General features: G+C 47.3%; 1 protein-coding gene across 5 annotated transcripts in view; it reads left to right on the top strand.

Annotated features, from left to right (window-relative positions):
• The window catches only part of LOC119396343 (serine/arginine repetitive matrix protein 2), a 53,518-nt gene that overhangs the window by 2,083 nt on the left and 35,825 nt on the right, over nt 1-15,610 (top strand). For 4 of the 5 annotated variants that reach the window (XR_005184424.1, XM_049417044.1, XM_049417040.1 and 1 more), the window contains exons 2-3: nt 4,346-9,729; nt 15,248-15,307. Coding sequence is in view for 4 of the 5 variants with exons in the window: in XM_049417044.1 (XP_049273001.1) it covers nt 4,346-9,729; nt 15,248-15,307 (5,444 nt within the window). In the remaining variant the exon portion in view is untranslated. The remainder of the gene's footprint in view (nt 1-4,345; nt 9,730-15,247; nt 15,308-15,610) is intronic. The other variant, XM_049417041.1, reaches the window with a different exon arrangement.

Below are 15,610 nucleotides of genomic sequence, written 5' to 3'. Positions count from 1 at the left end.
TCAAAGAAAGAAGAGAATCCTTGTTATTATGTGGCTGGGGATAAAGAAATGAAGTGAATGGTTGTGTACCTATGCACTTCCCCCATAATGCAAATCCACAGTCCCAGAGGGATTTCAAAGAGTTGGAAGTGTCAGTAATAATCACCGCTATAGGCGTGCGCAGAAGGGGGGCAGTGGGTCAGCCGCCCCCCCTAGTCACCTAAGAAGAGGGAGATGCAGAGTCTGCCCCATAGATTGACATAATAGGGAGGGGGGGGAGGTGCTGCGGTGAACCTTCGCCCCACTTCCCTGAAGAGGAACCCTGCGCACGCCTATGATCACTGCCACTGCAGCGAACTTCAGTAATTGTATTACACCAAGTCCGTAGATTATGTAAACGGTGCCTGTTGTTGCACAATGCCAGTATTCCTTCTTCATTTTATTTGCCATAATCCCTAAACAGATATAAATGGGCTCTACAGAGGAATACTAAATCACTATTAGTCTGGCTAGGTATACTTTTGAAACAAGTGCCGCGGTTCAGTTTTGCTGTTTTGTGCCAATATGTCAGTGTGGTGGCATATAATTAAAAGTATTTTCTCATATTTCAGCAATCTTGATGCAAATAAACTTGCGGTGCATGCACATACTTTCTGGCAGGGCCGTGACGCCTTGTAATTGTTGCCGCACGGCTATGTTTAGAAATGAGGAAGCTTTGAGAGGAATCTTTGTTGGTTGACAGCAGTGGAAGTTCCGTTGGTGGTTGCTTAGAGCACTTGTGGTGGTCAGTCTTTTAGATGTATAAAGAGAACAGACTGTTAGAATGGTTTGTTTTCAGATAAAGCAAGCTGTAGAAGTTGCCAAGCAGTTCCTAAGGAATACCAATAGTAACATTGCAGCAGTGTCATGGAAATGACAGTAAAGTTTATCAGCTCCCTTGTTTGCAGGAGTTAGTTTTCCTTTTGTTATGCACCTTGTCAACGAAGTCTCCCTGGGCGCCACCATAATCCTATCTGAGCTGTTGTTAACATGCGTGACCCTCCAAAAATGCACTGCCGAGGCTGTGACGTCAGCTTTTGTGCAACAGCCCAGAAAGTAGGTGATCCTTCTCCCTTGAAAAGGTCTATAGAAGGCTTCTACAAGCTCACTTAATACTGTACATGTTTGCTGGACATAGAGGGACATTAGGCTTGGTTTATATGCTTTTGAAAATTCAAATCCATATTCTACATATTAGTTCTGGCAGTTTCTATGCACGTCATGTAAGTTTTAAAAAAAGGCCTGTTTGTATTCTCTGGTCTCCCGTTCCCATATTGTGAGCTTAACCGTGGGCGAGGTGCTGATGACATTTATTACGGTATGTTTACATTCCTGTCGTGTGACTCCTCGATTACTCTTATCAAGTAAATGATCTGATTTGATAGGCTCCTTGAACACCCTTGTACTTATATTTAGGTGCACATCAAAGAACCACAGGTGCCTTTTGCTGCTGTTAACCACAGGTGGTCATAATTAATATGGAACCCCCCTCCCCTACAGCATGCCTCACAGCCATGTCATGGTTATTGCACGTAAGACCCCAGGAGTTATTTAATTGTGATAGGCTTGCTTGGGCTTCGTTCTCAAGAGGGGGTGTCATATATTTTAAAATTGAATGTTTCGTTTATGAAGCACAGGCTGTGCCACATGTAGTAGTTAAGTGGTATTGTGAGGACTTGGTTATTTTTACCTTCTGCCTCGCCTCTTGCTCTTGGCTGTGTGTTAGAGCATGCACTCTAATGGCCTGTGCCTTAGAAAGGGAGTCCTGCAGTTTTTTTTGCTGTGGATTTTTTGTTGTAGCTTCTATCTCGCATTCCTACTATGTCATGTTCGTAAAGAGCAACTTATGCCTGCCTTCTAAGTGATGCAGGAGCACAGATGTTTGTAGACATTTAGGGTTGTAAATTAGGAAGAACACAATATAACAAAGCGAGGAACTGTTATAACACTCATGTCAATGCAATTGGGACTCTGCATCTGTCACTTTACTATGCTGCGCTGCTAAAAGTGTCAGCAGCACATCTGACCACAGTAATGTGGAAGAGATAAAGTTAATTTTTACAAACTATCTTTCATGAAAATTACTTGTGCTGTCTGCGTATAAATTTTCTGTTGTGCAATCGTGATATAGAATTAGTCAAAACCAGACCTCAATTTGTTTTTGCTTTTTAGAAAGCACGCCAAAGGCACACTACAGAGAAAAATAAGTGAAGCTAGTTCGCTAAATTGTTCTTCTAGAACTTCATATAGGCCAGTCTCATCGTTGCTGACTTTTCTTGAGCAATTAAGGAAAGGAGAAAAATATAAAGACCCACGAGCATGCAATGTTGAAAACCCTGCATCATTGCCTCCCCGATATCGCAGATTCTGGCAGCAGTTTGCCAACCCTAGTTGTAAGGCAAAGACTTAACACCTGGCAGCTCTTGAGGATACATTCTGTGTTAAAAACCTCAGATATGGTAAAGCGTCTGGAAATACCTGATCTAATGCCACTCTGTCATCATTTGCACTCCTGTAATTCATCACTCTCAGCTAACAGGGAACTTATTTCTGCTAAAAATGCGCAAGCAAAGCTTTGACAGGATGGCCCAACAAGTCAAGAAGATTCAGCGCTACTTCTCAGCGGCCTCTAAGAGATATAATCAATGTTTCGTTCCTGAAACAGTGCAAGAAACAAATCTTCTGAAACAAAATCGGATAATAATGAGATGGGGTGTAGGTTTATTCGATTTTCACAATGCAAGTTGTGTATTTTATTCTCTCCGATGTGCATCTCTCGCTTTTTACTGCCCTACCCCATCCCTCAACTGCTGAGTGCAATTCATATGTCGGCAGACTGCCTTAGACATTTCAGTGCAGTCAGCACTCAGCAGTAGTTTCATTACCTCCCTTTTATCTGATAAAAACTTGTTACTTCTACTGCTGCATTGCCACTCGCATTTCACGCCTGTGCTGTTTTAGTTTGGTGTTATAGAAGTAGAATCCACCATTCATGGTAATGTCGCAGTGTACATAATATACGCAGAGGCAGCTGCGATATTATGACGAATAGTTGCTGACTCGCTTAACTTTCAGTTCTACACTAATGTTCACCAGCCTGGTTCAACATTACCTTAAGACACCAGCCTAAAGATAACGATTTGTTGTCGTTAAATGCAAGCAGTTGCTTTCAACATAAACAGCCCCTCCTAATCTCTTGATTAGCATTAGATTGCTACTGACACTTATTGGAAGTGATTTTGTTCAAGGTTGCATTACCGCTTGCATATTACTTGCTAAGCTCTGTTTTTAGCTGGGCAGCTTGTTTGTTATTGTGAGACAATTGTATCGTAGAAACAGAAATGTGTGTTTATTTAGCCTGGTTATAATATGTCAGATGAACTTTATTCTCTTTTCCTTTTCACTTCTTTGCATTACTCATCTCTTGTAGCAGTGAGCATGCGTGCCTGTGGGCAGACAAACAGGTTTCTTTTGTGGATGATTTGAGCAGGCGAGAATGCTGACGTCATGGTGAACGCTGAGGATTACCGAAAGGCTCGGAGGAGAAGGGATTGTTTCTCGGAATTTGTGGGGTACCCGCGGCTCGTAGCGCTGCCACGTTTGGCATTGTTGATCGTGACGGCATTCTGAACTCAATGTGTGCATTTGCTTGAAATGTTGAAAATTTATCGGAGGTGGTTTGGGGCCCTTTGAGGCTGAATACTCAATAAAAGCAGCGGTGTTAGTAGTTATACATTTATTAACCTGCTTGTGCCATGTATGCTCTTATGGAAAGCACTCTCCGCATACTCACGAAGCGAAGTACATCGATGGTTGATTACAACGATGCTCTCTCATTCTAGATGTCTCCAAAGCGTATGGAACTTGCACTCCTTGGCACTTCTGTTTCACTGGTGAACTTGATAGTTTCATCTCCTCACAAAAATTACTAGTGGCTGCTTTTTGTAAACCTCAAAGCAGCAAAGAGCTATTCACAGGGAGGACTTAAAATATCCCATTCTTCCATTTCTTTTTTTTTCTTCCTGAGCGAGCAGTGCACTTTGTGGACTGTAAACATTGCAGGAGAAGGCATGCTTGTTTCTTGGGACACTTGTTTGTGAGTGAACTTGTGAGTACTAGTGTTCTCTGAGAGGCAGTGTTAATTCCTAAGACTGTATCACCATTACATCTCTCTGGCACCTTTTTCTTTGTGCGTGCGTTTTGCGTTCGGCACAGAAAACTTTTGCCATGTGATAGTGGCTAGAGCTAAATGCCACCTGTGCTGCAAAGAGTGTTAGAGGTGTTGAGGTGTTGTAACGAACCACCTGGCCTTTTATGTTGCTTACAGGAGGAGGAGGAACGTGCCCGCTCTAGTGCAGACGAATGCTGGGTGGAGGTAACGGCAGGCAAGGACAAGGAAAACTCTGCGAAGGATAAGTCAGATAGCACTGACAAAGAACCAAAGAAGAAACAAAAGAGCAAAAGCAAGCGTAGAGATGCTAGTGCCTCTTCAAATTTAGATGCTGCAACGGCGCAAGATGTGCCGTCGAAAGACAAGGGTGGCACATGCAAAGATGAAGACCGCGGCGGCGGCAAAGGTGACACTGTCCAGAAGGAGCCAGCAACCAAGGACGATGTTAAACAAGCTGAGCATACTGGGCACACATCTAGGAGGTCAAGTTTATCTACATCTCCGGCAAGGAGCAGGCGGGCTTCTAGCAGCTCTGACTCAGATGATGACCACAAAAGCGCATCTGCAGCAGAGCCTGCTAGCCGTGCTTCGAAAGCAGAACCACCTAAAAAACCAACGCAAAAGAAAGGGCGAAGCTACAGAACAAAGCGTTGTCGATCATCTGGCTCGTCGGATTCGTCTGAAGATGACCGAGACAAGCAGAGCAGAAGTCGGAGCCGAAGTCTCTCGCAAGGGGCGAGCCCTCGACTTTCTAGGCAGAACAGGGCACGCAGTTCCAGCAGAAGCCGGCGCGGCACTCAGAGCAAGGATTTGAGACAAGAAAGGAGCAAGAGCAGAGATGACAGCAGATACGACCGATCACGAGATCGTTCTCGTAGTCCAAAAAGGTCAAGTCCCGTTAGAAGCCAGCTCCATGGCCAAAGTCGCAGTAGGCTGAGCCGTAGTCCTGAAAGATCAAGGATGGGCCGTAGCCGTAGCCGAAGGCGTTCGCAGGGTCGTCACAGTCGTAGCCCAAGGCGTTACGAAAGTCTTCGTGGCCATAGCCCAAGGCGTTCTGAAGTTATTCGCAACCGCAGCCCAAGACGTACCGAAGGTCGTCGCAGCCGTAGCCCAAGGCGTACCGAGAGTCGTCGCAGCCGTAGCCCAAGACGTCCTGAAAGTCGTCGCAGCCCAAGCCCGAGCCGTGGTCGAGGGTGGTCTGGAAGCAAGCAAAGCCGTGGTCGAACACCACCAAGGCGGAGTCGAAGCCGCAAAAGGTCAGTGAGTCGGCAGCGAGGTCGCCGTAGTCAAAGCCCTAGCTCTAAGCATTCTCGACGAAGTACGAGCAGAGATAAAAGACACGAGAGAAAAAGTCAAAGTCCTAAAGGAGAGAGAAAAAGTCGTAGTTGCAGCCGTAAACGGTCGGTGAGCACACAAAGGCGCTCTTCACGTCATTCAAGCAGTGGTGACAGTTCTTCAGATCGCAGCAAGTCTAATGAGAGAGATAAAAAAACTGAGGAGAAAGCCTCCAGTGCGAGAGCTTCAACACCTGATAAGGGCAGTGCAAGTTCTGTCGATGAAGACGAGAAAGAAAAACGGGCAAAGTCTGCAGAGGAGAAATTGAAACGGGGCAAATCGAGTGACAAGGAAAGTTCCAATGATGGCGGCAAAAACCAAGTGGTTCTTTATGGACCGTTTGAGGAAGAAGAAGCTAGTTTTGATGAGGAGCCAAGTCCCGACAGAGCGGAATCGACCACAAAACCCACGCAGCCAGAGACGTGCTCTGGTGGTGCTGGCAAGAATGTGAAAAACCAACCAGCAACCAGCAGCCTCGATGCAGTGCCACTGCCAGCAGAGCCTGCAGCCCAGTCTGAAGACACTCAACTAGAGGACATGGACATTTCAGACTCGCCATCCTCGGGCGGTGTGCTTGAAGTGGAGGACAGCCTCAGCCAAAGCCTGACTTCTGGTGAACGTCACAGCTCACCCTCCGTCAGTTCTCATCATCAGAATGAAACCAGGGCCTCGCAACAGTGCGTGCCACCGCAGAAGGTCCCTACGTCTGAAGAGACATTGGCTAAGACAGCACCGACTAAAGCTGCCATTCCTTGGACCTATGCTGAAATGCAGCCACCACCTCCGCCCCCTTGGTTGAAGCCTGAAGTAACGAAGCCTGTGGGCCAGGTGAGGCCTTTTGTTAGAGAAGTTAATCCAAGCGAGTTGGCAGCACAAAAGGGCCTCTTGCAGGGGAAGCAAGAAGGGGTTGGTGCTGTTGGCTCCCTGGTCACAGTGCAGCCATCCACTGATCCTCCGTTGATCGCTCCCGACAAGTCCACATACAGAGCTGAAGAACTGTCTGCTTTGGCAAACTCTGCGGCAAAGGCTGCACAACAATCTGCTTTTCCCGATGTTTCAGCAAAGCTGATACCACAGATATCTCTTGCAACTGTGCCGCCGCCACCTGTAAATGTGCACAGTGGGGCACTGTATTCGGCTACTGTGATGCCAGTACATGTTCCTTACCAGTTTATGGGTTTGCCAGGGCATGGTCAAGTCGGCCCTGGTGCTACATTGCCAGTTGCACAGGAAAAGTCCGCCCACGTGACTGAGCAGCACCATGAGCAGTGCCCACCCCAACCACAACAGAGCCGCGATAACCAACCGTCGGACTCTGCAGACTCTACTAGCACTGCTCCCCAGCTTAGTGGACCACCTGTGAGTGAGTCAAATCCTCCATCTCCCACAAAAAAGTCAGAAGTTACAAGTAAAGCTCCAGATGTAGGTGTAGCAGAGGAAGCAAAAGATGGCAATGAATCAGGGAGCTCGTCCAGAAGCTCTTCACCAGCAGAAGGGCGAAGTCGTAGCAGCAGCAAGGAGAGATTGAACTCTCGTACGTCTAGAAGTCGCAGTGGGGACCGGGAGATCGCAAAACGATCGCGGAGTAGTGAGTCTCGAAGCCCGAGCAGTGACGCCAAGCGGCTGCGCAAGGACGATCGTGCAGACTCTGAGGAAAAGAGGACGAAAAGCGAGGGTCTCGACAGACATGATAGTGCAAGCCCAGACCGCAAGGCACGTGACAGCCGTGCTAGAAAAAAGAGCGTGAGCCCAGACAGGAAGCAGAGCAAGACTAATGACCGTAAAAGGAGCAAGAGCCGAGACAGAAGACGGAGTAAAAGCCGTGACAGAAGGAGCAAGAGTCGGGATAGACGGAGAAGCCAGAGTCGAGATAGGAAAAGAAGCCCAATCCGCGAGCGGAGGAGAAGCAAAAGTCGCGAAAGAAGGCCGAGCAAAAGCCGAGAGCGAAGGAGGAGCAAGAGTCGGGACAGGAAAAGGAGCAAGAGTAGGGACAGAAAGAGGAGCAAGAGCCGAGAACGAAAACGGAGCAAAAGTCGTGAGCGAAAGAGAAGCAAGAGTCGTGATCGGAGAAGGAGCAAAAGCCGTGACAGGAAAAGAAGCCGAAGCCGTGACCGCAAGAGAAGCAAGAGCCGTGAGCGGCGTACTAGTGTTGGCCGTAGTGGAACACGGTCAGCGCGAAGGAGAAGTGCCAGCAGGTCTCGCAGAAGCCGCAGCCGCGACCAGACCAAAAGACGTAGCCAAAGCAGAGAGAGGGCACGCCAGCGGCGAAGCCAGAGCAAGGGGAGAGACTCAAGCAGGAGGAAGTCTAGAGACCGAGAGGCTCCGAGGGGGGGCCTAATCCTGAAGCGATACAAGAACGAGCTCAGCAGTGAGTCTGACAGCAGCCCCGAAAGAAAAAGTAAAGCAAAGCCCTCTTCACCTGTCAAAAAAAGGCAACGCAGGGACAGTGATGCTGAAAGTGTTAGCTCAGGGGATGATAAGCCTGAAGATAACAGGGTGGCATCGCCAATGATGTCTGACACTGATGAGCCTGACGCAGATGGCAAAGGTGATGACTGTACAGATAGCGAGAAAGAGAAAGAACTTGAGAAGCAACAATCCTCAGAAACAGCGAGTAAAGATAAATACAAGGATGCTCCATACGGACCACTTCCCCCAAATGAAGCCGTCACTCCTCCAGCACCCAAGGATGCACACCATTCTGATGATGAAATGGATGATGAGCAGGATGTACCAGCTGGCTCTAATATTAGCTCATCCTTGGAAACAAAAGCAGGTAGCAAGGCACTTCACACTCAGGTCGTGAGTAGCAGTAGTTCCAAAGAGAGCATTTGCTTGGCTGGGGACACATTGTTGGCAAGCAGTAAAGGCCATGGCACTTGTTCGGACAGTACTGCGCGTAGAAGCCCAGAACTGAAGCAAGAACGGCAAGAAAGGAGTACAAATAAAGGAGACAAGATGAATTCTGAGAAGCTCAGTGTCCCATGTGGTGAAAGCGCTGTGTCGAGCTCAACTGGCAGTCCTGGACAGCCAGAAGAGCGACCCAAAAGCAGAGGAGGACTTTCTGAAGATTTGAACACAAAAAAAATAAGTGGAGGAAATTCATCCTCTGTGCGAGGTCCACCTGCCTGTACGGATCCTAATGATGACGGTGAAAAAAAGCCAAGTACGACGACAGACGACAAAGCTAAAGAAGCCAGTTACAATGATGACACAAGGAGTACCTCGGACAATGAACGCAAGAGCCGCAGCAGGAGTCCATCGAGCACATCCTCCATTGAAAGAGCTCGGACAAGGAGAGAGTCCTCATCTTCAAGCACCAGTCCGAGCCCAGAGAGGGACGCTTCTAAAGAGCCCAGCAAAAGCAGGAGCACATCTCCAGACAGTCCTGACAGGGAGACACGAGATGAAAGTCCTGAGAAGAAAAGCCGAAGCCGGGATGCGAAAAGGAGCCGTAGCAGAGAGAAAAAAAGAAGTAAAAGTCAAGAAAAGAGAAGGAGCCACAGCCGGGAGAAAAAGAGGAGCCACAGTCGCGAGAAAAAGAGAAGCCTGAGCCGAGAGAAAAAGAGAAGCAAGAGTCGTGAGAGGAGAATGAGCCGTAGCCGAGACAGAAGTCGTCGCAGCAAGGAGAGGAAAAGAAGCAGGAGCCGAGAGAAGAAACGAAGTCCCAGCCGCGAAAAGAGGCGGAGCCGCAGCCGTGAGAAGCGAAGGAGTCGCAGTAGGGACAAAAGGAGAAGCCGCAGCCGAGAAAGGAAGCCAAGCCCTAGTCGGGACAAAAGGAGAAGCCGCAGCCGAGAGAAGAAGCGAAGCATAAGCCGAGATAGGCGCAGGAGCCGTAGCCGAGACAAGAGGCGGAGCCGCAGCCGAGACAAGAGGAGGAGCCTCAGCCGGGACAGGAGGCGCAGCCGAGAGAGGAGGAGAAGCCGCGACAGGAAGAGCCCAAGTCGAAGCCGAGACAGGCGGAGGAGCCGAGAGAGAAGGCCTCGCAGCAGGAGCCGTCCGCGACGAAGCTGGAGCCGGGCCATGGAGCTGCAGCGTAAGCGGAGTGCCGAACGGTTGCGGAAGAAGAGCAGGAGCCCCCGGAAGAGAAGCCTGAGCAAAAGGAGGTCGCCGCCGCCACGTAAGAAGAGCCGCAGTCGCAGCCGGCGGCGTTCTAGAACCCACAGTCCTCCAGAACGGAAGAGGAAAAGCCGCAGCCGTGAAAGGTATGTCGTGATGACTTGCAGCTTCCTTGTCTGGCCCTGGTGCAAGGATTGTTCTGTGTTATACATTCTTGTTTGTTTCATATGTACTTGCACTTTATATAACTAGGAGGCATTCTGATGTGCCATGTCATATTTTATGGAACAGTTCTGCAAGGTCTGCCTGTCTTTTTTCCTTTTTAAACGTATGTGTTCACCTGTGCTTTAGTGCATTCAATATTTCTTGCACCAAGCAGCTTTTTCACAAAATGGCACTTTGCACGTGGGAGTGGTTTCGTTGTGTTGATGGCTGGATCTACTTCACGAGGAGGGTTGGTTGCTTCTTAGGAGTGTTTAAAATCACGGGTGCACAGGAGAACACTAACACGCCAGTGTTAGTGTGCTCTGAAATGTAACGGTGATTTTCGCTTTAACCTATTGGCTGCCAAAGTTGGCAAACCGCTAGGCGCAAGGATAGTGGGACCATGTTGCCAAGGCCATAGATGTCAGCATAGGCGTGCGCAGGGGGGGGCCAAGGGGGCGAGAAGGGGGGGCGCAAAGTCAGCCCTATACATTGTAGGGGGGGCGAGAAGAGGGGCGCAAAGGCAGCCGCATACATTGACATAATAGGGAGGGGGGCGCTGCGACGAACCTTCGCCCCCCCTGAAGGGGAACCCTGCGCACGCTTATGGATGTCAGCACAACCGATATGTGCTGGACAAGTTTAGAGATGTCGCTGGATGGGCACTGTGTGTACCCTTTGGGGGTAATATTTTACTATTTTCAGTTAGAGTGTACTAGATGTTAGTGCATACCAATTTCAATGGATGCATGGCTTGAATCAGTTGAAGAGCCATAGTTCCCACAACCGATTCCACCGAATCCCTTCAAGCAAAATCTGGCGCTGCAGTGAAAGTTGTGCAGTGATAGACCCCTGTCACCCTCTCGAAGAAAGTTAACAACAGCTGTGAGAAAAAAATGCAGCGCTGCTGATTGCATTCCTGAGCTTTTCAGGCATTTTCACACAAAGATTATTTCCTTGCATTTCTGAACGTTCCAGGCTCTTTTCTTTTGCACAAAGATTATTTCTCAACTGCTTGTTATGTTTCTCAAATGAAAAGCGCCGTTACATATCCTGAATGCAACTTACCTCTTAGCATTTTTTTAAGACTTTATTATTGTGGTTCATTGTGTAACGGTTTGCGTGGTGCACGTTTGTGGCAGAAAAATTCTGAAAGAACCGAGGGGCCGTGCGGCGCGCGATATTTGGTGGCCGATGGGTTAAGCTTTTGCCATGCTGCTTATTGGCACTTTAGTTGCACGGCTGGAGGAGTTTTTTTTGTAAATGCAGTGTACTGTATAACTTGAAGCTAAGATGCAAGGAATGTTGGGAAGGAAAAACCGATGTGTTTGCCGTTAAGGGATTGCTGCCGTGTGGATTCAGGATCAACCGTGAGTAGATAATGTTCTGGTTCTGGTCACGGGAAAACAAAGGGCATTTGGCAGGTGCTGGGAGTAAATGAATGCTGTGCTGGGAGTAAATGAGTGGGTAAATGGTGTTGTCAACCTATGCAAGGCATACACCTAGAATGCAGATAAGAGAGCGCGATCGTGGTTATAGCAGTAGTGAATCGCTGCAATACGAACTCATTAGATTTCGCTTCTGCTTCTTTGCACTGTTTTTTAGTGTTGCCGCTTTCCAAAATGTGAGAACAAAAGGGCCCTTTTGGTTGAAATTGACAGAAATATGAAAGACATCAAACTGGTTTTGCGTCACATGTATATGCATGCCAGTCACCTTAAGTTTCTGAAGGCTCTTTAGTGATGTTACTTTACAAAGCTCGATGTTATGACGTATGTAGCCATGTTTTCAAAGGTTGAGTCTTGCTTTGTTCCCTGCTGCAGCTCCTATTAATAATGCTTTTCTTGAGCAAGGGTAGGGTTATCTGATTCTTGTCAAAATCAGTTAAGTTTCATGGCAAATACACCACAAATTAGCTTGCCGCTTCAGTGGCAGCAATTGCTGTGACATTTTCAGCCAGGGCCATGTGTGGGTAAAACCTTGGAGCTATTATTTCTCCATGTTTCCAATATACATGGATATCTCTTTGTGCCAAACATTTTTGCATTATATCATTTGATAATTGAACGATCTGAATGTCAGCATATTCTTTGTGAGTTAATTGAAGGTGGCGATGAAGATACTACCGTATTTACTCGAATCTAGGCCGGCCCCGATTCTAAGCCGAATCCCGAAATTCGCAAGGCCAGAAAAACAAAAAAAAACTTAGTCATTGTACTCGAATCTAAGCCGACCCCCCCCCCCCCACTTTCGCACATCGTTCTTTTGAAAAAACATCGGCTTAGATTCGTGTAAATACGGTATGTGGAGAGAGAATGGAATTTCCCAAGCTCTTTAGCTGTGTCGAGCTGTTGTGCTCAATATTATGATTCAAAACCTATGTACTGCTTACTGTTTTTGTTGTTTCAGAGAGACAATACACTGCACTTACATAAATTTATTAAAGTTATTCTTGAAACACACGTTTGCTTGCAATGCACGTGAGTGTTTATATGCTACGGTATGCACTCGCGGTTAGAAAAGAAATCTGAACCACAAAACAATATTTGGGACAAGTTACAAACATGCAGTTAGTCAAACGTTCTTGTCAGCTAGCACAAGGCTGGAACAGGTGATAAGCAGATTCCCCCATTTCTTGTCCTTTCGTTGTCCCGTGTTTCAGTCAGCATCATTTGTCATCTATTAATATGCATGAGCAACCAAACTTAACCATGAGCACTGAAATGGTCCTACAGCCACGGTTACTCTCCATTTAGAAAAGAAAGGTGTGGATGGGACGATCAGATCTAGCCTTTTGTCAGGTAATATTGGTACAAGTAACTAGAATGAATCCGTTTTGAGGTTGGTGAGGTCTAAAGGTTAAGGAAATTTTGCTGTAATCTTTTGTTGGGGCTGTGATTGCACATGCTTTATGGTATATCTGTCACTAGTACTGAGGCTTTACCAATAATGCTAATTCCTTTATGATATCTTCAGTCTCCTCACGCCCTTGTCAGTGATGAATTCCACTAGTCACACCTGAGGAGCTACACAAAAGTTTAATCTAATGCTTGCGTCATGTTGGGATTTCACATCTGAAGGTGTATGAGACCTGTGCGCTTGATCGTGGTGGAAATAGTCATTTAACACGTGATGACTAGTGTAACGAGGCAAGGACATTAAGAAAGAATGCTGCGCTATGGCGATTCTGACTGAATCCATGCATTGATGGCGGAGCAAAGCAGAGCGTTCTGCCACTGCAAGCAAAGTTGCCATAAACTACCAGTCGACCTTTGAAATGCAAGGAATACTGCCGTGCGGAGAGAAAGCTAAGGACGAAAAATTGCATGGAGCCACAATGTTCATATGGGGACGTATTGGCAGCGGAGCTGTTTAGGCTGCATACATTATGAAATCGTATATTTTGCATACGTGACACTTGCACACACATACAAATTTATACACGTTTAATTTCGAAATGATGGTAATAACTACTGCATGATCCGTATGATAGACTGCATGTATGAAGTCTCACTACAACATTGCAACCACACTATGCCGACACAAGTGCCGCCGTGGTCACCACACCTCCCATGCATCTGCCATCTCCCACCCTCATACACACATGTGCAATCGGCATCAAATGAAACCCGAACAGCGGCAAGCATTCGCAGTGGTATAGTGCGTGCCATCCTGTTATCACCATGAACAGGCGCACGCATCCGGTTGGGCAGCACTGCGCATATATGTGCGCCTGTCCATGGTGATAACCGGACGGTGCGCACTATACCACTGCGAATGCTTGCCGCTGTTCGGGTTTCATTTGACGCCGATAGTACATATATACACATTTATTTAGTTTTGAAATGATGGAGACCACTGATTTATGATTTGTGCTATACACTGCATGTATGATGTCATACTACAAAAGCGCCACCACACTGCGCTGGCAAGTGCTGCCGCAGTCACTGCACCTCTCACGCATCTGCCGCAGCCTCACCAGCACCTCCGATGCGCGTGGCACACTTTTCCCGCTGTTGCCTACCTATCTCCATTGTTGCAGCACCGTAGCCACACTTTCACCCTCTCTACTACCTGTCTTCATTCCTGTCCTTCCTCCATGTCCCCGATATGGATGTAGGCCACCCATGGTACCCCTCCCTGGGAACTGAGTTATGCAAATGGGGGCTGGAGGTAAACAACTTCGCTGTGAAAACTCGAAGAAAAGTTGCCTCGTACTGACCAGTGGAATTCACAACCATTACGCGTTGGAACGCTTAAGCAGCCGAAAACTGCTTACAGTTCACTCCACTCACATTTTGAACACTGGAATAACATAAAATGCCGTCTCTCAGAGTTGCGAGTGACACGCAGTCGACTTGGCAGCGAAACAACTCGGAAACAGAGTGGATGATTTGGTTCTGCAGCGAAACATGTGAAGCACCGTTCAGCCTTCCTCTGCTGAAGGAGTGTTGTACATGCGGGTGTATTCAGTTAGCGGCACTGTGGAAATTATCGGGATACCCTGGTCTGAATGAAACGGATCGTAAATGCTCAGCCAATGCTCTCTGTAGGTCGACGAAGTTTTTTAAATGGTGTGCAGGTACAAATTACAGGTGACATAGTTCTAAAAGGGCATGTAGCTAGGTTGGTTCATCCTTCAAAGTGCGAATGAACGCACTTGCATTTAAGCGTGTGCTCATACCCAGTCACCCTGAAAGAGGACTCCCTCAGGACTGTTGAAATTTGGGCTTGTTAGTACATACTGACGACGAAAAAAATATAGCGCTGAATGAATGGGGACACTAAAAAGAGGACACTCAACACAGGCGCTATGTGTTGTGTGTCCTGTGTTGTGTGTCCTCTGCTTGTGTCCCCGTTCATTCAGCACTATATTCTTCGTCGTCACTCCCTCAGGCTACACAAATGCACTTGACATCTTGACATTTGCGTTGTCTATTTCTCTTCTGTCGTGTCTGTGTCTGCACGCATGACCTCCTTCAATTGTAAATCCCTGCCACCTAGCTCCACCTTCTGTCGTTCCAACTACCCCTACTTTTCTGAGCGTCCAACCCCACTTTGAGCGTTTGTGTGAAAAATGGGGGGGGGGGGGTTCCCTCTTTTCGGTTTGTCTGTGTATGTGAGTGTGTGCATATTAGTGCGTTCTTTTGCGCTACGAAGGCAGATTTCGGAGGTGAAATTTTAAGTGTGGACTCTCTTTTGTCTAAGCATTCATCGATGAAGCTTATTTTTCCAGCAATCGTTTCATTGCTCATGGCACTTGGGCATGCAATGTGAGCATTTCCGACATAAATGTGTGTGTACGTGTACATATTCATACATACATACACTTAATTTTCAGCAATTTCTCATGACCTATTGTTTGTGGCAGTTCACTAATGGGACATATACTATTGGAAAAAAAGAAAGAAAGCTTGGATTTGGGTGTCGTGTTTTTTACACCGGATCACTTGCCAACAGAATGCTACCGCAAGGCCACAGCGACCAGCAGGGAGTCAGCCACAGGAACAGGGAGAGCAGGTTGGCGAGTTTCTTTTCACACATGGCATATTCGGCATTCATCGAACATTTTTTTTTTGGGTGGCGAGCAGTTGCCATTATGGGGGTTTGGTCAACTACATTTTATTCTAAACATGTTTTTGTTTTAGTACGTGTATATAGCATTCTATGTGCTTTGAGATGTCGTCAGGTAATGGTGTCTGATGAGGCCTGCGCGTCGGCTATTGCCAGGAAAGATTGTCGTCTACTGTTGTTTCCATAGTTTGGTAGGTAACCGTGGCCCATGTGGTGATGTGCATTTAGCGAAAGGTTGTTGTTCCTCCT

Source organism: Rhipicephalus sanguineus, chromosome 6 (assembly GCF_013339695.2).
Source record: "Rhipicephalus sanguineus isolate Rsan-2018 chromosome 6, BIME_Rsan_1.4, whole genome shotgun sequence".
NCBI classification, from domain to species: domain Eukaryota; kingdom Metazoa; phylum Arthropoda; class Arachnida; order Ixodida; family Ixodidae; genus Rhipicephalus; species Rhipicephalus sanguineus.
The sequence above is the reverse complement of the archived record's forward strand: the minus strand, read 5'-3'. Positions and strand labels throughout refer to the sequence as shown.